Here is a 22,636-nt window from a genome sequence, read left to right as displayed (position 1 = left end):
CAATTTAAAATAGCACAATTTAAAACCGTCCTAGCCATCCGCAATTGGCCTGGTCGTCTTTCCTATTGCCGCTTCATTGCCCTGTCCTGAAAGCTTGGTCCCACAGCCAAGATTTTACCATCCTTCTAAAGGACAAGAGGGAGGGAGCCGACCTGATCTCACCAGGAAGGGAGTTCCATAGCCAGGGAGCAATCACTGAGAAGGCCCTGTCTCTCGTCCCCACCAATCTTGCCTGTGACAATGGCAGGATGGAAAGCAGAGCCTCCCCGGAGGAGCTTAATCTCCGTGATGGTTCATAGGGAGAGATGCGTTCGGACAGGTAATTTGGGCCGTGGCCGTTTAGGGCTTTATAGGCCGAAGCCAGCACTTTAAATTGTGCCGGGTAGCAAACTGGCAGCAACTGGAGCTGGCGTAACATGGGAGTTGTATTTTCCCTGTGTGCCGCCCCAGTTATTAACCTGGCTGCCTCTCGCTGGACTATTTGAAGCTTCCGAGCAGTCTTCAAAGGCAACCCCACATAGAGTGCGTTGCAATAGTCTATTATAGATGTAATGAGAGCGTGGACCACCGTGGCCAAGTCTGACTTTCCAAGGTACGGGCGCAGCTGGCACACAAGTGCCTTTCCAGAGTAGGAAACTCCAGCAATATGTCCCAGAAGCACTTTATCAGAGATTTAAGATTGTCTGCACATTGCACTTACCCTAAATCCTACATTTCACCTAAAATCCAACACATATGACGAACATTCAATGCCAACAAAGAGACATATTAGCAAATCACATCAAAACAAAACACTTTAGCCAAATATATATGAGCTTTGGATAGCACAGGGAAGGACTAACACCCTTGTGGTGTTTGTTTTGCTGTCTGTGCCCCTGTTCAGAAGATTCCACCTCACTTTCTGTCTCCGTGAGAATTGGATTTTGAACATTTTGGCTTGTTCTGGAAACAAGGATTGGTGAGAAAGCTTCAGTGGAGACACCTTGGAGGTAGATTTCTCTCACTTCCTGTTGTCTCACCCCCATCCTTAACTAGGAGTATGTTTGTAAGTCGGATGTTTATTATAATGTACTGCAATATGATAATGACAATAATATGATATTATAATTATATATTTACATTACTTGTAATATTACTAATAATATTATGATATAGTGGTATGGTGCAATATGCTGATATTGTACTATGCTAATAATATAATATATTGTATGTAGAGACATCAGACATCAGACGGGCAACAAAGATCCGCCTCGTCAAAGCCATGGTATTCCCTGTAGTAACCTACAGATGTGAGAGCTGGACCTTAGGGAAGGCTGAGCGAAGGAAGATCGATGCTTTTGAGCTGTGGTGTTGGAGGAAAGTTCTGAGAGTGCCTTGGACTGCGAGAAGATCCAACCAGTCCATCCTCCAGGAAATAAAGCCCGACTGCTCACTGGAGGGAAGGATACTAGAGACAAAGTTGAAGTACTTTGGCCACATCATGAGGAGACAGCAAAGCCTAGAGAAGACAATTATGCTGGGGAAAGTGGAAGGCAAAAGGAAGAGGGGCCGACCAAGGGCAAGATGGATGGATGGCATCCTTGAAGTGACTGGACTGACCTTGAAGGAGCTGGGGGTGGTGACGGCCGACAGGGAGCTCTGGCGTGGGATGGTCCATGAGGTCACGAAGTGTCGGAGACGACTGAACGAATGAACAACAACAAATATATACCTTGTAAGCCGCTCTGAGTCCCCTTCAGGGTGAGAAGGGTGGCATATAAATGTCATAAATAAATAAATAAATAAAATAACTCAAGGATTGCCTGTAAAATGGTGTTCCTTATACAAAACATAAAAGCCAAGATTAAAAAAAATATTTTGAATCTCTTGATGACTGGATTTATGGATGCAGAATCCACATGGAGAGCCAACAGTACCCCAAATTGGTGGGGATGTTTAGACAAGGCCTAGAGGTGCCAGGAAATAAAACAATAATCTTCTGTCTTTTCAGCATGTGGTCACGCTTACCTGCTCGCTTCTGCTGTTTTTTGCGTCTCTTGCTTGCTGCCCGCAGGCCCTGGCCCTGGTGCAGGGGATCCAAGGCAGAGATCTCTCTCAGGTCCGGAGCCTTAGGAACAGCCTTCTCGGCTTCCACAAGGGCCTTGCTCTTGGCTTTCAGTTCTATCGTCATAGGGCCAAACTAGGGAGAACAAGCAAAACAGGTCATGTTGCTTTTTAAAAAGCAATTAGAAAAATCAAGACAGAGTGGCAGGCACCACCTCCATTTCCTAGAACTGTGTGCCAAGTTTGGTTCAATTCCATCATTGGTGAGGTTCAGAATGCTCTTTGATTGTAGGTGAACTATAAATCCCAGCAACTACAACTCCCAAATGGCAAAATCGATTTTTTTAGTGAAGGACATACATTGGGTTGTTAGGTGTCTTGTGTCCAAATTTGGTGTCAATTCATCCAGTAGTTTTTGAGTTTTGTTAATCCCACAAACAAAAATTACATTTTATTTATATAGACTAGCTGTCTCTGCCACACGTTGCTGTGGCCCTGTCTGTGTATGTGTGTATATATGTGGTTTTGCGTATGTGTTGTAATTTATTTTTATTTTTTGGCTTTTTAAGTCTCTTCCGTTGTGTTTTTCAGTGTTTTTATGAGTGACTAGCTGTCCCTGCCACTCGTTGCAGTGGCCCAGTCTGTGTATGTGTATGTGTTTTGTGTACATATATCTGTGTATATATATTTATGTATATGTGTATATATATATGTGGTTTTGTGCATGCGACTTAAATCAAGACATAGTTTTCTTAGATCTACAGAGACACTCGCTGGAACACCCCAGCAAGCGAGAGTCCAAAAGTGGCAGGCCCAAACCCAGCACCTCAATTCATGGGTGATACCAGATGAGAGACTCCCCCCTGGGCACACAGAAGATTGGGTAACTTGGAAGGCGCTGAACAGACTGCGCTCGGGCACCACGAGATGCAGAGCCAACCTTAAGAAATGGGGCTACAGGGTGGAATCCTTGGCATGCGAGTGCGGAGAAGAGCAAACCACTGACCACCTGCTGCAATGCACCCTGAGCCCTGCCACATGCACGATGGAGGACCTTCTTGCGGCAACCCCAGAGGCACTCCAAGTGGCCAGATACTGGTCAAAGGACATTTAACCAAATACCAAATTTGCAAAATCTGTGTGGTTTTTTTTCCTTTTTTTCTTTTTCTTTCTAATCTCTGTGTTTGTTTTTGCTCTGATAGAATTGTAATACAGTGGTTGCTGATGACACGATAAATAAAAAAATGTGCATGCGTTGTAATTTTATTTTATTTTTGCTTTTTAAGTCTCTTCTGCTGTGTTTTTCAGTATTTTTATGAATGATGGTCACTTGTTGGCACGATAGTTGTATTGTGTCCATTCGCCCAATGGTTTTAGAGTAATGTTAATCCCACAAACGAACATTACATTTTTATTTATATAGATCAGGGGTCCTCAAACTTTTTAAACAGAGGGCCAGGTCACAGAGAAGGATTTCCCCCTCCTATAGCTAGCTCAAGCCTCTCAACTGCCCAGGGCTTTGAGGTTGTTTAATTTGAAATCTGGAAATCTCAAATATATGGCTCATGCAATGATTGTATACAAGGCTTCAGACTGTGCAAGAAAGGGATGGAGAATGAATGAATGAATGAATGAATGAATGAATCTATATATATAAATGCTCTGTGCATAATGAGTACCTTAAAAACAAAAGAACCAATGAATGAAATCACACCAAATTTGGCAACAAAACATTTCATAACACAAAGAGTGACCATCACTCAAAAAATTATGATCTTGTCATTTGGGAGTTGTAGTTACTGGGATTTATAGTTAATCTACAATCAAATAGCATTCTGAACTCCAACAACGATGAAATTGAACCAACATGGCACACAGGACTCCCATGACCAACAGAAAACACTACAAGGGTTTGGTGGGCATTGACCTTGAGTTTGGGAGTTGTAGTTCACCTACATCCAGAGAGCACTGTGGACTCAAGCAATGATGGATCTGGACCAAATTTGGCAGAAATATTCAATTTAGCCAAATATGAACACAGATGGGGTTTGGGGGAAATAGACCTTGACATTTGGGAATTGTAGTTACTGGGATTTATAGTTAACCTACAAGAGCATTCTGAACTCCAACAACGATGAAATTGAACTAAATGTGGCACACAGGACTCCCATGACCAACAGAAAACACTACAAGGGTTTGGTGGGAGTTATAGTTCACCTACATCCAGAGAGCACTGAGGACTCAAACAATGATAGATCTGGACCAAATTTAGCACAAATATTCCATATGCCCAAATATGAACACAGATGGGGTTTGGGGTAAATAGACCTTGACATTTGGGAGTTGTAGTTGCTAGGATTTATAGTTCGCCTACAATCAAAAAGCATGCTGAACCCCACCAACGACAGAATTGGGGCAAACTTCCTACACAGAACTTCCATGATCAAAAGAAAATACTTAAGGCCATCCAGTCCAACTCCCTTCACCAGGGCAAGAAAACGTAATCAAAGCCCTCCTGACAAAGAGCCATCCAGCCATAGATACAGATAGATAGATTCACACACACACATATATAGTATCATAGATTTGAAAGGGACCCCTAAAGAAGGACTATGATATGTTGCATATTCCAGAGTAGGCAAACCAGACAATCTCCACATCCACACTGACAAAGAAACAGCAAGAAATACTGTTTACCCACAAGCATCAAGAAATTGCATATATTAGAAACCAATACTTTCTCATTACTTTATTTCCCAGATCACCAGACTGGGCCACAGCAACACATGGCAGGGGACCGCTAGTGAGTGTGTGTGTGTGTATCTATATATATCTATATCTTTATATATGCTCTGTGCATAATGAGTACCTTAAAAACAAAAGAACCAATGAACAAAATCACACCAAATTTGGCATCAAAACATCTCACTACACAAGGAGTGACCATCACTCAAAAAATTATGATTTTGTCATTTGGGAGTTGTAGTTGCTTGGATTTATAGTTCACCTATAATCAAAGAGCATTCTGAACTCTACCAACAATGGAATTGAACCAAACTTGGCACACAGGACTCCCATGACCAACAGAAAACACTAGAAGGGTTTGGTGGGCATTGACCTTGAGTTTTGGAGTTGTGGTTCACCTGCATCCAGAGACGAACACTGGGGACTCAAACAATGATGGATATGGACCAAACTTGACAGGAATACTCAATATGACCAAATGTGAACACAGATGAACTTTGGGGGAAATAGACCTTGACGTTTGGGAGTTGTACTTACTAGGATGTATAGTTCACCTACAATCAAAGATCATTCCGAACCCAACCAACGATGGAATTGGGCCAAACATCCCACTCAAAACCCCCATGACCAACAGAAAACTGGTGGTCTTTGGTGACCCTTCTGACACCCCCCTGATGACCCCCCCCCCCCCCGGGTCTTGACTTCCTAGGTTGAGAAATGCTGCCTTAAGGCCATCCAGCCCAACTCCCTTCACCAGGGCAAGAAAACATAATCAAAGCCCTCCTGACAAAGGGCCATCCAGCCATTCACACACACACACATATGTATATGACAGATATTGTATCAAAGATTTGAAAGGGACCCCTAAAGAAGGACAATGATATGTTACATGTTCCAGAGTAGGCAAACCAGACAATCTCCACATCAACACTGGCAAAGAAACAGTAAGAAATCCTGTTTACCCACAAGCATAAAGGAATTACATATATTAGAAACCAACACTTTCTCATTCCTTTATTTTCCAGATCACCAGACTGGGCCACAACAACGCGTGGCAGGGGACCGCTAGCCACATCTTCACCACAATTGGACACAAAGAGTGTTTGTTCTCAAAAAGGAAGTTGAAAAGACTTCATTGTAACCATGACTATCCACCAAGTTTCACACTAGAACTCATATTTTCCTGCTTTTAACTTTTACCAACTAGTTCACACCATGACTAGATAAGGTCTGTTCCATCTGCTGTTGCTGTGGTGCAGCTGTCTGAAAAATATTAAGTGATATGGTTGTCCCTCTACACTGGTGAGTTGGGATTTTTGCAGATGTGATTATTCAGAGATTTGATTAATATTATCCCTTTAGGATTCTTAGGTCCTTTATAGTGTTATGATGGAGGATCCAGAGATCCTTAGAGAAGCATTCTCTAGTACAAAAAAGTGTAGTTTTATTGTTTTTTCCACTTTCATGTGAGTCCTACACCCCTAACACCAGTGAAGACATCTGCCCTTGCACTATGCTACTCTACTGCTGAGTATGCATGCCCAGTGTGGAACACATCTCACCACACTAAAACAGTGGATGTGGCTCTTAATGAGACATGCTGCATTATCACAGGGTGTCTGCACCCTACACCACTGGATAAATTACACTGTTTAGCTGGTATTGCACCACCTGGCATCCGCCGGGAAGTAGCAACCAATAGTGAAAGGACCAAGGCAGTGACATCTCCGGCCTATCCTCTGGGTATCAGCCAGCACGCCAATGACTTAAATCAAAAAATAGTTTTCTAAGATCTACAAAGACACTCGCTAGAACACCTCAGCAAGCAAGAGTCCAAAAGTGGCAGGCTCAAACCCAAAACCTCAATCAATGGCTGATACCAAATGAGAGACTCCCTCCTGGGCACACAGAAAACTGGGTGACTTGGAAGGCGCTAAACAGACTGCGCTCTGGCACCACGAGATGCAGAGCCAACTTTAAGAAATTGGGCTACAAAGTGGAATCCACGACATGCGAGTGTGGAGAAGAGCAAACCACTGACCACAAGCTGCAATGCACCCTGAGCCCTGCCACATGCACCATGGAGGACCTTCTTGCAGCAACACCAGAGGCACTCCAAGTGGCCAGCTATTGGTCAAAGGATATTTAATAGAATACCAAGTCTGCAAACTTTGTGTTTTGTTTGTTTGTTTTTAATGCAATACAACTGTTTTGGTTCGCTCCTGACACGATAAATAAATAAACTCCAGTGAACATGGAGGGCTGGTGCAAAATTGTTCATATCAACTCTATATTTGAGCCTAAATTTGTTTAGAGCTTTCCCATTATCTTTTTCTAAAACTGCACAAGTACTTTTCATGGCAGAGCAGGGATTCATACACCCGTCTCCTAAAATCTTAGTTGAGCACTCAAGCTACTCTACCACACTGGCTTTTAGGCTAAATAGTTGAAATTAAATAAAAGTGCCCTGACTTTCCAACAAGAGAAATGTCTCATCCTCTGCTGCCAAAGCTCTTCCTAATTTATATGAGGAAGATGTCTCTTATTTTCTCCCACTCCAAGCAGCTCAAGCTTCTAGTTTGGCCCTGTTGCTTGCCAAAACTAAACAGAGCTTGACTGTTCTGTACTCAATGACATCTCAGTGAGGAAAAATCATAGCCCTGTGGATTCGGCTATTCTACAATCACAATATTTTTTGAAAAAAACTAAGAGAGGGGAGAGAAAAGTACTGCAGGATAGTAACTCCCATCAAGACTCTTCCTCCATTGCTAGAAATGTGGCTAGTCTTTAGATCAGTGTTTCTCAACCATCCTAAAGCCGTGACCCCTTAATGCAGTTCCTCATGTTGTGGTACCCCCAACCATAACATTATTTGTGTTGCTACTTCATAACTGTAATTTTGCTAGTTATGAATCATCATGTAAATATCTGATATGCAAAATGTATTTTCATTCACTGGACCAAATTTGGCACAAATACTTGATACACCCAAATTTAAATACTGGTTGGGAGGGGGGTTGATTTCATCATTTGGGAGTTGTAGTTGCTGGGATTTATAGTTAACCTATAATCAAAGAGCATTCTGAACTCCACCAACAATGGAATTGAGCCAAATGCCAAATGTGAACACTGGTGGAGTTTGTGGAAAATAGAATCTCGACATTTGGGAGTTGTAGTTCCTGGGATTTATAGTTCACCTACAATCAAAGAACATTCTGAACTCCACCAATGATGGAAATGAACCAAACTTGGCACATAGAGACTCCCATGACCAACAAAAAATACTGGAAAGGTTTGGTGGGCATTGACCTTGAGTTTGGGAGTTGTAGTTCACCTACATCCAGAGAGCACTGTGGACTCAAAAAATGATGGGTCTGGATCAAACTTGGCACAGATATTCCATATGTCCAAATATGAACACAGGTGGAGTTTGGGGGAAATAGACCTTGACATTTGGGAGTTGTAGTTACTGGGATTTATAGTTCACCTACAATCAAAGAACATTCTGAACTCCACCAATGATGGAAATGAACCAAACTTGGCACAAAGAAACTCCCATGACCAACAAAAAATACTGGAAAGGTTTGGTGGGCATTGACCTTGAGTTTGGGAGTTGTAGTTCACTTACATCCAGGACTCAAAAAATGATGGGTCTGGACCAAACTTGGCACAGATATTCCATATGTCCAAATATGAACACAGGTGGAGTTTGGGGGAAATAGACCTTGACATTTGGGAGTTGTAGTTACTGGGATTTATAGTTCACCTACAATCAAAGAGCGTTCTGAACCCCACCAACGATGGAATTAAACCAAACTTGGCACAAAGTTCTCCCATGACCAACAGAAAATACTGGAAGGGTTTGGTGGGCAGATAGAATTGGGCCAAACTTCCCACACAGAACCCCCATGGCCAACAGAAAATACTGTGTTTTCTGATGGTCTTTGGCAACCCCTCTGACATCCCCTTGTGACCCCCCACCTCAGTGGTCCCGACCCCCAAGTTGAGTAACACTGCTTTAGATGCTTCACAATCTTGCTTCACAATGCCACTCCTTTTTCCTCACTGCTATTTCTGCACTTCTGAATTCCAAAAGGGAATTCTATCTTAACCTTCTTGAGACAGTTCCAAGTAGGGTCTGCTTGTTCCAATTTGTTTGTTTAAAAATGAATGGTTAAGACAATTTCTGGGCCCTGGAGAGTTAGAAGAAAAGAAAACTGCATAAAGGGCTAAAGCAGTTATCTTGAAACTATAGCCCATCGCCTGGGTGCAGACCTCAGGGTCACCATCTTCTTCCATTTTGGTCTCTTCTGGATCCTGGTGGTGGAGTTCTTCCTCGTCATCCATCTCAGCCTCTGCCCCACTGGTGAGGCCAACGCCTTCCAAGCTGATGCCAACGGGGCCAGAGGGCAAGCCTGCAAGAGATAGAATAATCACCTAAACCTGAAACTTCCAAAGGGAGCAGAGCCCAAGGACCTTTGTCTCCTGAATTGGAAGAGGTTGAATTTATTTATTTATTTATTTTACAGTATTTCTATTCCGCCCTTCTCACCCCACAGGGACTCAGGGCGCATTACAATGTACACATAGATGGCAAACATTCAATGCTAAAGACACACAACAGATATAGACAGACAGTCAGAGGCTATTTAACTTTTCTGGCTGCCAGGAGAGCTATCACTTTCATCGTCCATCTGCGACACTGATGAAGTTCTTTCGCATTCCCCGCATGCTTTTGCTGGAGTCTTTATATGGCCTCGTAAATTAGTTAAATTAGCCTCCCCACACATAAGTGGTACCTAATTTTCCTACTTGACTGATGCAACTGTCTTTCGGGTTGCAAAGGTTGACAACAAGCTACACAATTGGTCGGAAGCTCACTCCGACCTGGGCAGAACCCCCATGACCAACCAAAAATACTTAAGGCCATTCAGTCCAACTCCCTTCACCAGGGCAAGAAAACGTAACCAAAGCCCTCCTGACAAAAAGCCAACCAGCCATAGATATAGATAGATCGATATGATTCACACACACACAGATATAGTATCATAGATTTGAAAGGGATCCCTAAAGAAGGACAATTCTATATTGCATGTTCCAGAGTGGGCAAACCAGACAATCTCTACATCAACACTGACAGAGAAACAGCAAGAAGTGCTGTTTACCCACAAGTATAAAGATATTGCATATATTAGAAACCACTTTCTCATTATTTTATTTTCCAGATCACCAGACTTGGCCACAGCAACGCGTGGCAGGGGACAGCTAGTAATTTCATAAAGGACATGAGCGAAAGCACAGGATGGAAGTCAATTGACATAAATCATTGTATGTGTTTATTTTTTTCTGCTTTTTTCCCTCTTTCTCCTCTTTTTCCCCCTTTTTTCAATTAGATTCTTTTTTCCCACTTTTCTGGAAACCCAATGTTCTCCCACTTTCCATGTACACATAAAGTACTTTTTTTCCTTTGTTGTTTGTTGCTGTTGTTTTCCCCATAATGTCATAACAATAAAAAAATTAAAAAAAAACATCTGGGATGTGATTGGCTGGCAAGTGGAGATTGGCCCCCCAAGATCCTGCTCAAGAAATAGACTTGACTCACTTCCTAACAGCTGACTTGTGGGGTGGCTCGTTGCTTTGCAGAGCTCCTATCTAAATACAGGGTTCCAACGCGGAAGGAAGACAAGTGTGAAGTTTAGCAAACCTGTCCAAAAGTTGCAAAAATGGGAAGCAATGGTGATAAAAAAGATGCTGGTAGCAGCAGTGAGCCAGACTGGAGGCGCAGGAACTGGGAAAGAAGTGAGACTGATTTGTCAGAAATGTTTACACCTCTAGAAAGCTACACTGGCAGGAAATATGCTCCCTGAGACACTCACCTCCAAAAAAAGGAAGAGAGATGTCAGATCCTGAAGGGATTACGAGCAAAGGCACTGAGTGAGAAATAGGTAGCTGGCTTTAGCTTCAAAGAGGAAGATGCCCTCCTTGCAAAAAACCAAAAATATATAACATTTTTGCAAGGAGAAACAGTTCCATACACTGAAGATTTCTACAACCACATTTCTACCACATCACTAAATGGTAAGGGATGGGAATGGGCAGCAAACTATAGAAAGTGAAGCTTTCTATAGTGACTTTTAAAAAGCTGTTTGTTATACAACTCACTGTAAAGCGCCTCCTTTTTAGTAATTTCTTGTCATTGCATATCATGTTGGGTAAGGGCCTGCCCGGTGGCGCAGTGGGTAAAACCCCTGTGCCAGCAGGAATGAAGACCAACAGGTTGCAGTTCAAATCCGGGGAGAGGCGGATGAGCTCCCTCTATCAGCTCCAGCTCCTCATGCGGGGACATGAGGGAAGCCTCCCACAAGGGATGATAAAAACATCAAATAATCCAGGCGTCCCCTGGGCAACATCCTTGCACAGGCCAATTCTTTCACACCAGAAGCGACTTGCAGTTTCTCAAGTCGCTCCTGACATGACAAAAAAAAAAAGTTGGGTAAGTCAGGATTTATAACAGAATCACATAAAACTTTAAAAATCTGCTCAAAATACCTCTAAAACCCCCAAAACATTTTTTTTTCAAAGTAAAATCGCTCCCACAGCCTTGGTCCTTGATCATGTCCACCAAGTACTTCCTTTGTCTCACCCTGGTCATTCCACAGATATATAAACTCAATTTTCTTAGTTCCAACAGACCTCACTACCTCTGAGGATACTTGCCATAGATGCAGGCAAAACGTCAGGAGAGAATGCCTCTAGAACATGGCCATATAGCCCGAAAAAACCTACAACAACCCAGTACTTCCTTTTTTATTTAATTCTATCCCATAGTTGTTAAAAAAAGAGAAAGTAAATTATTGCAGATAATTTGGACTACTGTAATACACTCTACGTGGGGCTGCCCTTGAAAACGGCCCTGAAATTTCAATTGGTACAACGGGCGGCAGCCACGTTACTAACTGGTGCGACTTACAGGGAGTGGTCAACCCCTCTGTTTAAGGAGCTTCATTGGCTGCCGTTCATTTTCCGGTCCCAATTCAAGGTGCAGGTTCTTACCTACAAAGCCCTGAACGGTTTGGGACCCGCCTACCTGCGTGACCACATTTCTGTGTACGAACCCACATGATCTCTTTGATCATCTGGAGAGGCCCTGCTCGCACTCCCGCCTCCTTCACAGGCGCGATTGGTGGGGACGAGGGAAAGGGCCTTCTCGGTGGTGGCCCCCCAACTCTGGAACTCACTTCCCAAGGACGTCAGGCATGCCTCAACTCTGGCAGTCTTTAGGAGGAGCCTGAAAATGTGGCTGTTCCAGTGTGCCTTCCCAGAATAAGGAAGTAATTCCCAGCAGGATATCCTCAGAATACACTTTACTACTGGTTTAGGATTGACTGCGCTCCCTCATCTCTTTTTTAAAACCCCATATCAGATATTTCCTCCCTGTTCATGCCCAGTGTTTATTTTTTAATTTTTAACTATTACATTTGGCCCGGCCATAGGTTTTTAAATCCTTATATGTTATTGTTTATAGCAGGGGTCCACAAAATTTTTAAACAGAGGGCCAGGTCACAGTCCCTCAAACTGTTGGAGGGTCGGATTATAATTTGAAAAAAAAATGAATGAATTCCTATGCACACTGCACATATCTTATTTGTAGTGCAAAAATACTTAAAAATACAATAATGAAAATGAAGAACAATTTTAACAAATATAAACTTATTAGTATTTCAGTGGGAAGTGTGGACCTGCTTTTGGCTGATGAGATAAGATTGTTGTTGTTGTTGTTGTGTGCTTTCAAGTCGTTTCAGACTTAGGTTGACCCTGAGCAAGGGCCGGGTAAATGACCTTAGAGGGCCGTATCCAGCCCCCGGGCCTTAGTTTGAGGTCCCTGGTTTATAGGTTATTGTTTATATGTGATTTATATTAATTGTATTGTATTTATTGTTTTTGTTTATTGCTTTTTGTTTTATTGATGTGTTGTTGGGCTTGGCCTCATGTAAGCCGCTCCGAGTCCCTTGGGGAGATGGTGGCGGGGTATAAATAAAGTTTTATTATGTATATTATTATTATTTATTATAATGCTGTTTTGTAACACACACACACACACACACCCCATTTTTGAGATTTACGTAGACTTCCTAAGGAACAGCAACTGAAACTCATGAGTTTGCTCGCTCGCTCTTGGAAGAATGATTTTACTCTTTCTTCAAAAGCTCCTTGAGGAAAAAGGGAAGAAATATCCTGATTCTTGTAGGTTCAGCAAGGGAATACCGTTCCTGAACATGTGCAGGTTGAGAGCCATTTTGAAACTACCAGAAGCAGGCTCGTGATATAACACTAACTTGGAGTGTACATAGCTACTTACTTGCCAAAGCCTTCTCGTTTTCCTGTTCGAGAGCTTCAAAATCGAAGGCCTTGCCCATTTCCGCCACAATCTCAGCACTGACGTGAGTGGGCAGTGTGTGGGTTTCAGGTGGATGTGTGAAATAGCTGATCTTCCCACTAGCAAGAGAGAGCGAGAGAGACTGTGAGAGAGTGACATTTCATTGAAAGAGAGAGCTGCTGCAAAAAGACATTCCAGATTCTTGGTGATTTTAAAAAAGAGAGAGCCTTCTTCCTTCTACTTACCTCGTCCAGTCACTTAGCACTGCTTTTGCTGCCTTTTCATGATCTGGTACTCCTCCTTTCTTCAACTTGCCCTGACGCCGGGCCAAATGAGCCAGGAACTCCATAGTATCCTGGAAATCTGGCACGCCATAGTGCTGCGTAATCTTTTTGGGGAGGAAGGGACAACAAATGATCTAAGTCATGACTGCAAAGGCCTCTGAATGACTGACCTGTCCTAATTCCCACAGTATTTCTGGCTCCACTGATGAAGTACTTCCTCATTCTTTGCATACTTGCTGGAGATTTTTATGGCCTCGTAAATTAGTTAAATTAGCCTCCCCACGTAAGTGGTACCTAAATTTCCTACTTGATAGATGCAACTGTCTTATAATCGCTAGAGCTGCCCAGGATTCCTGACTCTCAAGTACACATTGCTCTCAGTTATCATTACAAAAAGCATGCCCCAAACCAATCTTCCGCCATAAGAACTACCTGTTGTTTGTTGCATCGTTTCAAAATGGCCTCCACTGGACTAACCGGATCGACCAGTTGCTCTATCTTAACACAGTTTCGTAGGATCATGGCCGCATCGGAGGTGGGAGAAGCTATGACAATCCCAGGACAATCTAAGATTTTGATGTGCTTGTCCAGATGTACCTCTTGTAGGCACCTAAAAAGATGGCGGGTAGGAAGATGAGAAAAGAGAGAAGAAAGGTTAGAAAAAAGGGGCTATTTTCTCACAACCCCTCCCCCCACATTAGGACAGTCTATGGGGGTTCTGTGCTATATTCTTTGATGGCGGGAAGCACCCATGGGTTACATCAGGGGTGGGCAGATGTGGATGGCTAGGGGGTCACACTAGCTAATCAGGAGACCATGGAGAAATTGTTCCTCCCATTGCGCTCTTGGAAAAAGCAAATTTAAAAATCTCCCCAAATATCATCTAGGGAAATGAGGGACATTAGCACCATGCTTTTGGATCTTCTGGAGCCAAAAGGCATTTCCTAGACATATATTACCCATCCCCGGGGAGAAACACCCCAGATGGTTTTACACCCTTTGTGATGAAGCATTGATTTTTAACTATAAGTTAAGTGTAGTTATATATGTGGGTGCCTACAGTTAAATATGATTGTATATATGCTCAGCAGACTGAAAGCCAAAACCAAGGTTACAACAACATCTATTATAGAACTCCGGTATGCTGATGACAATGTCGTCTGTGCGCATTCAGAAGAAGATCTACAAGCCACTCTAAACACCTTCAGAGAAGCATACACAAAGCTTGGCCTGTCACTGAACATCAAGAAAACCAAAGTGCTGTTCCAGCAGTCACCAGCCATCCCCTCCCTAATGCCACAGATACAACTGAATGGTGTAACATTAGAAAATGTTGACCATTTCCGCTACCTTGGCAGCCACCTCTCCACCAAAGTCAACATCGACACCGAAATACAACACTGCCTGAGCTCTGCGAGTGCATCATTTTCCCGAATGAAGCAGAGAGTGTTTGAGGACCGGGACATCCCTAGGGATACCAAGGTGCTTGTCTATAAAGCCATTGTCCTCCCAACCCTGCTCTATGCCTGCGAGACGTGGACTGTCTACCGACGTCACATGCAACTCCTGGAACGATTCCATCAGCGCTGCCTCCAGAAAATCCTGCAAATATCTTGGGAAGGCAAGCGGACAAACGTCAGTGTGCTGGAAGAAGCAAAGGCCACCAGCATTGAAGCGATGGTCCTCTGCCATCAACTCCGCTGGGCCGGCCATGTTGTCCGGATGCCTGACCACCGTCTCCCAAAGCAGTTGCTCTACTTCGAACTCAAGAACAGAAAACGGAATGTTGGACAGGAAAAGAGCCAACCTTAAAAACTCTGGCATAGACACTGAGAACTGGGAAGTCCTGGCCCTTGACCGCTCCAGCTGGAGGTCAGCTGTGACCAGCAGTGCTGCAGAATTCGAGGAGGCACGAGTGGAGGGTGAAAGAGAGAAACGTGCCAGGAGGAAGGCGTGTCAAGCCAACCCCGACCAGGACCGCCTTCCACCTGGAAACCAATGCCTTCACTGTGGGAGAAGATGCGGGTCAAGAATAGGGCTCCACAACCACCTACAAACCCACAAAAATAGTAATCAAGGAAGACCATCTTACTCGTCCAACAAGGGATCGCCTAACTAACTAACAATATATGCTTAGATGGTTGAATATTATTATATGTATGTCTTCAGGAGGTAAAAGACAGTTATGGATGTACATAAAGGGTTAACCATTTAGAAATGGCAGAACTAGGGGGATGGGACTGTGAAAATCCCTTACCTTGCCAGCGTGGGTGGCAGGGCCTAGGAGAGGCAGGCTAGTTAGTTTCAGCTTACAAGACCTGGCAGAGGGCAGCAGGAGCCATCTTAGTTTAGGGAAAACTCCAGTTCAGAGAGGGGGAGTGGCCTAGGCCTGAGCCAGCCTGGAAACAGCCAGGATTGGTTTGTTAAAGGGGGGCGGAGTTGGACTGTTTGGAGGGAAAGAAAGAAGCTGTTTTAGTCAGGGGGAGTCTGGTTGATGTTAGAGTTAGAGCAGGATTACAGTTTTAGGAGTTCGTGATTAGAATAGGCAGTTTGCCTGAAGTTTGCCAGCCAAGTGAGCTGTGGCAAACTTGGTACAGCTATTTAGGGAATAAATAGCTGAGTTTTGTAGTAGTAACTGTAACAAAGACAGAACCATTCTCATGCAACCGCTACGCTTTTCAAGAACATTTTATCTGTAACAGCCAAGCTTATGAAACTGCATTCACTTCATTCTGTACTATATTAAATAAACCTTCCTTGTTATTTTTGAAACTTAAGCCTGAGTCAAGAGTACATTTATGGATTTAGTCCCTTTTCCTTTTTAAATCAACCTCATCTGTTTTCCTTTCAAAGAACCCATTTAGAAGACACAGTACTTGGTGGTCCTAGAAGTGATTTTAATATCTTTAAATAGCTAGAGGGTTCCTGTTCATTTAGTGTATGGTGGCAGCGAAAGTTTAAATAGAGAGACATCCCCTCAAACGCTACATATGTGCCAGTGAATTCTTTATTTTAAAGGAAGGACAGTTGGTGGGATCTGTTTGCCCCCTCTCCAAGTATTGTTGGTGCCATATCTAAAGGAGCCTTTATATTTGGTTGTAGATGGTGGGATTGATCGTATTGCCATCTGCCCGGTTATTATAATTGGTGGCAGCGGTGGGATTGATCGTATTGCCATCTGCGCAGTTATTATAGGGACCAAGCTCAGCACTCTGAGTTAGGGTGCCATGGAGAAAGGGGTGGAGCCAACTGCACTTACCAGAAGCAGACATTTTGAGGCTTCAGTCCTTTGGTCATCGAGCCAAAGGGAAGGTGGTTCAAACGTGTGGTGAACCAAACTAAGGAAAAGCTTTTAGCCTGAGTGATTTAAATAAGTCAAGGGGACTTATTTAGGTTTGTGGTTTAGCTGTGTGCTAATACTCTTGTCCACGCTCTTGTTACATCCCGAATAGATTACTGCAATGCACTCTACGTGCGGTTGCCTTTGAAGACTGTTCAGAAACTTCAATTAGTCCAGCACGGTGACAGCCAGATTACTCACCGGAGCATCATACAGGGAGCATACCACCCCTCTGCTATGTCAGTTCCACCGATCCAGTTCCGAGCACAATTCACAGTGCTGGTTTTGACCTACAAAACGCTATACGGTTCCAGCCCAGCGTATCTGTCCGAACACTTCTCCTTCTACGTCCCGCCTCGGAGTTTAAGATCTTCTGGGGGGGCCCTGCTCTCGGCCCCACCTCTATCACAAGTGAGATTGGTGGGGACGAGGAGCAGGGCCTTCTCGGTGGTGGCCCCTCGCCTGTGGAATTCACTTCCCGGGGAAATTAGGTCATCAGCATCCCTCCTCTCTTTTAGAAGGACACTAAAAACATGGATATGGGACCAGGCCTTTGGGTAATCTGGCAGATAGACAAAGGACAACGATGACTAGAATTGATAGGATTTGACAATGTGGAATGAATTTATGGACTCTGAGCTGGTGAACGTTGAGCATTAGACTTTCTCACCCCACAGGGGACTCAGGGCGGATTACAATGTACATATACATGGCAAACATTCACTGCCGTAGACACGCAACATATATAGACAGACACTCAGAGGCTATTTAACATTCCAGCTCCTGGCCACCAGAATTGTGGATTGTGATGTATAATTGATTGTTTTAATTGTTTTATTGCTGTTGATATATGTTTTTATCTTATTGTTTGTGTTGGCATCGAATTGTGCCTTTTGTAAGCCGCCCTGAGTCCCCCCTCGGGGGTTGAGAAGAGTGGGGTAGAAATGTGTGAAATAAATAAATAAATAAATAAATAGGAGAAGAAATCCCACTGGGAATCTTTACTTCAGCAGGAAGCTGAAGGGAGACAAGGGCATTAGCTAACCTTAGTTAATCTGTCAAATAAGGAAACATATTTAGAGGTGTAACAACTAAAGAACTAGTTGGTGAAGTAAAAGACAACCTAAAGTTATATTAAGATTTGTTGAAACTGTAACTCGTAAAGCTTTATACCTCAGGAGAAGAGAACTCTGAAACCATTAAGACCCTTCCATACTCCAAATAAACTTGTTCTTCTTTTAGTAACTCAAGTCTCAGTGTACTATTTCAAAGAGAAAAAAAAAGGAAAACTTGCTACACACCAATAGAAACACTACAGAGTGGTAGCAGTGAATCTATTTGAAATAGGGGAATCCATTAATAAACTAAATAGGAAACCCTTATTAATTGGTGGCAGCATAGCCTAGTACGGGATCCTCAAACTAAGGCCCGGGGGCCGGATGCGGCCCTCCAAGGTCATTCACCCGGCCCTCGCTCAGGGTCAACCTGTGTGAAATGAAAGCACACAACAACAACAACAACAATCATCCTATCTCATCAGCCAAAAGCAGTCCCACACTTCCCATTGAAATACTAATCTATCTATGTATATAATAAAAGTCAGTGTTTGTATGCGGAAGGAAGGAGGGCGAGTGTATGTGGCAGCTTTCTGATTGGCTGCCACTTTTACAGGCCACTGTGACCTGCACGGGTGAAGGACTTGGACCAAACTTAGCACACATAACCCCCATGACCCCCTTTACATCCTGGTGCGGTTTGGGGGAAGGTGGAGCACGGATGATGGGATTTGCAGTACTTTCAATCACTCCAGCTCCCACAGACCACAGCAATACCCACCAATGATGGAACCAAATTTGGCACACAGAAACCCCATGACCCACTTGACATCCTGATGTGGTTTGGGGGAGGATGTGCCATGGATGATGGGACTTGCAATACCTTCAATCACTTTGTGAGACCATTGGGACTAGTATGAATGATGGACCTGGACCAAGCTTAACACACATAACCCTCATGAACCCCTTCATGCCCTGCTGAAGTTTGGGGGAGGATGGATCACAGACGATGGGATTTGCAGTACCTTCACCCGACTCACTTCCCACGGAACACTGTGGCCCCCACAAATCACAGAACAGGACAAAACTTGGCTCACAGAGCCCCCATTACCCACTCTGCACCTTGGTGCGCTTTGAAGGAGGATGGACCATGGAGGATGGGATATGCAGTACCTCCACTCACTTCCAAAGACCACGGTGACACTCACCAATGACTGATCAAGACCAAACTTAGCACACAGAGTCCCCATGGCCCACTCTCCACCCTGGTGGGGTTTGGAGGAAAATGAACCATGGACAATGAGGCTTACGTATGGGAGTTGTAGTTCACCCGCACACACTGACGAAACTTGAAGCACAGACAAACAATACTCTTCTCAAATAACCCAGGCACTGCTGGGTCCCTAAGCTAGTAAGTTTATATTTGTTAAAATTGTTCTTCATTTTAATTATTGTATTGTTTTTAAGTTTGTTTTGCACTACAAATAAGACCTGTGTGTGCAGTGTGCACAGGAATTCATTCATGTTTTTTTCAAATTATAATCCGGCCCTCCAACAGTTTGTGGGACTGTGACCTGGCCCTCTGTTTAAAAAGTTTGAGGACCCCTGGCCTAGTACCTCACAGATGGTGGCAGCATACTAGATTGAATAGAATATCAGACAACGAAGAGGATGCCTTTACACCCTTCCCTCCCCACTTCTGCCCAATTTGCTTTTTTTCTATTGTTACAGGAATATACCCCTCTCCAGATGATTCAAGGGAAGAAGTATGCCTATCTCTGGTCTTGAAGAGATGAGACATGGATTAGTAAACAGATTAGGACAAGAGACAGTGACTAGCAGAGTCTCAACCCCACGAAGCCTGCAAATGTTTGCATAGAGATTTCAATCCAGGCCTTCTGGTCAAAGTTCAGCACAACAATCTTTTGTAGCTGCTGTTCCAAAGATAGAGAATAATCTCCCAGAGGTGGTTTGTCAATCCGCAGCTCTCCTAGCATTCAGAGACAGGCAGAAGGAGTGCAAAATTCATTTAATAAATGGAGTTATTTATAAATCTGTTTGACTGAATAATTTATATGCTGTCTTCCTCCCCAAATGGGATCCAAAGTTTTTGAGGCAGGCTGGTGTTTGACTTGGACTTTTGAAGGAGTCGTTCATGGACTATTTGATTTTTAGTATTTCTAGCAGCTGTATTTTAAACATTTAGATTTTTGTATTGTCGAAGGTTTTCATGGCTGGAATCACTAGGTTCTTGTGGGTTTTTTCGGGCTATATGGCCATGTTCTAGAGGCATTTTTTCCTGACGTTTCGCCTGCATCTATGGCAAGCATCCTCAGAGGTAGTGGGGTCCCCACTACCTCTAAGGATGCTTGACATAGATGCAGGCGAAACGTCAGGAAAAAATGCTTCTAGAACATGGCCATATAGCCCGAAAAAACCCACAAGAACGTATTTAGATTTTTATTTTACAATGTGTGGCTTTTAAACTTACAAATGAAATATACAAGTTTGGCAATGTAAATGGACATGATCTCAAGTTGCTTCTGACAATTCAATGATCCGAAAATAATAATAATAATCTTTATTTATACCCCACTACCATCTCCGCAAGGGGACTCGGGGCAGCTTACATGAGGCCAAGCCCAACAACACATCAGTAAAAACAAAACAGCAAGCAAATAAAACAGTACAATTAATATAACTTACATATAAACAATAACACAGAGAATTTAAAACCTTATGGCCGGGCCAGATGTAATAAATTATTATTTTTTAAATAAACACTGGGCGTGAACAGAGGGAGGAGGTATCTAAGCAGGAGGGTTTTAAAAGATAATGTAGGGAGACCAACCCAACAGGTAGTTAAAGTGCTTCTGAGGACAATTGCAGAGAATTAATCAGAGCAGGGCATTGTTTCCTTATTCAGGGAAGGCACACTGGAACAGCCACGTTTTCAGGCTCCTCCTAAAGACTGCCAATGTGGGGGCTTGCCTGATAATCTTGGGGAGTGAGTTCCAGAGTCCGACAATATGCCTTCCTGCTCACAGAATGAGACACCAATCTCACAATCCAAATTTACTTCACCCAACTCTGCTAATCTCTAATAGGAAAGGTATGAACAGATGACTTTGAACAATCCCACATGACATTGTTCTGTCTCAGGCAGAATAGCAAATAGCACTTCCCTCATCAAGCCAAATGCCCACTGCCATTCAGATTACTTTGACATGTATGGTAGAAAATTCCACTAGTACCTCTCTATAAAGTTGGCAATTAATTTTTTTTCGTATCAAAAGCATTGCATAAATTAGTATAAAACTGATAAAAATGGAAGGCACACAGGCGGCTAAATATGTTTTGACCAAAAACGGGCAACAGCATTGTCAGTAGCCTCCAACAATTCCCCCTCTGTACATAGACAAGAATACAGATGCGGAGTTGTCTGTTCTGAAATAGAAATACAGCTTAACGGTATAACATTAGAAAATGTTGACAATTACCGCTACCTTGGCAGCCACCTCTCCACCAAGGTCAACATCGACAGAGAAATACAACACCGCCTGAGCTGCAGCATTTTTCCGAATGAAGCACAGAGTGTTTGAGGACCGGGACATTCGTAGGGATACCAAGGTGCTTGTTTATAAAGCTATTGTCCTCCCAACCCTGCTATACGCCTGCGAAATGTGGACTGTCTACAGACGTCCCATGCAACCTTTGGAACGATTCCACCAGCGCTGCCTCCGGAAAATCCTGCAAATCTCTTGGGAAGAGAGGCGGACAAATGTCAGCGTAGTGGAAGAAGGAAAGACCACCAGCATCAAAGCAATGGTCCTCCGCCATCAACTCTGCTGGACCGGCCACGTTGTCCGGATGCTCCCAAAGCAGTTGCTCTACTCTGAACTCAAGAATGGAAAACAGAATGTTGGTGGGCAGGAAAAGAGATTCAAAGATGGGCTTAAAGCCAACCTTAAAAACTTTGGCATAGACACTGAGAACTAGGGAGCCCTGGCGTGTGAGTGCTCCAGCTGGAGGTCAGCTGTGACCAGCAGTGCTGCAGAATTTGAAGAGGCACAAATGGAGGACGAAAGAGAGAAACATGCTAAGAGGAAGGCGCATCAAGCCAACTCCATTTGAGACCGCCTTTCACCTGGAAAACAATGCCCTCACTGCAGGAGACGATGCAGATCAAGAATAGGGCTCCATAGTCACCTACAAACCCACCCTGGAGGATTATCCTACTCGGACAACGAGGGATCGCCTAAGTAAGTAAGTAAGTAACAAGGGGAGTGGAATTATGGAAGATGAAGTCAAAAACATCAGTGGATTGGAGAAAGCCCTTTTAGGTAAACCCTCTTAAAGGAAAATACTCCTTAACCCAAGCATTAAAGGGAAGGCTGCCTTCTTCCAACTCCTCACTTATTGGCCTATGTTCTACAAACATGCATGGAAACATCACTACATACTTGGTAACGCCAGGCGTGGCACCCACACTGCAGGCCCGGCTCCTCTTCAAGCTGTTGATCAAACTGCTTTTGCCAACATTCGGAAAGCCTACAGCCAGGGAAATAGAAAAGGGCGTCTCAGTCTACCAAATCCACTCATATCTGGTGAATGCTCCTACTCAAAATGCACTCTTCTTTTGAGCATCCTGCAAAACATTGTTTCCAAGAAACGGGAGATGTGGGCAAAGGCCCAAAAGTGGCAGAAGAAAAGAAAAATATTCTTGCATTCAACATATGGTGCCATGGATCTTCCTGCCCACTCTAAATAGAAGAACCGTTTTGTCCCCTGG

The 22,636-nt window shown here is 43.6% G+C and overlaps 1 protein-coding gene across 1 annotated transcript in view; it reads right to left on the bottom strand.

Moving 5' to 3' along the window:
• GNL3L (G protein nucleolar 3 like) overlaps positions 1 to 22,636 on the bottom strand; it is a 44,077-nt gene that overhangs the window by 795 nt on the left and 20,646 nt on the right. The window contains exons 10-15 of the mRNA XM_060763284.2: positions 22,308 to 22,395; positions 13,882 to 14,059; positions 13,411 to 13,553; positions 13,148 to 13,284; positions 9,064 to 9,203; positions 2,008 to 2,179 (exon numbers count right to left, since the gene is read on the bottom strand). Coding sequence (XP_060619267.2) covers positions 2,008 to 2,179; positions 9,064 to 9,203; positions 13,148 to 13,284; positions 13,411 to 13,553; positions 13,882 to 14,059; positions 22,308 to 22,395 — 858 coding nt within the window. The remainder of the gene's footprint in view (positions 1 to 2,007; positions 2,180 to 9,063; positions 9,204 to 13,147; positions 13,285 to 13,410; positions 13,554 to 13,881; positions 14,060 to 22,307; positions 22,396 to 22,636) is intronic.

This window comes from Anolis sagrei, chromosome 2, assembly GCF_037176765.1.
Source record: "Anolis sagrei isolate rAnoSag1 chromosome 2, rAnoSag1.mat, whole genome shotgun sequence".
Lineage (NCBI taxonomy): Eukaryota > Metazoa > Chordata > Lepidosauria > Squamata > Dactyloidae > Anolis > Anolis sagrei.
Note: the sequence above shows the minus strand (reverse complement) of the source record. Positions and strands in the feature narration are given on the sequence as shown.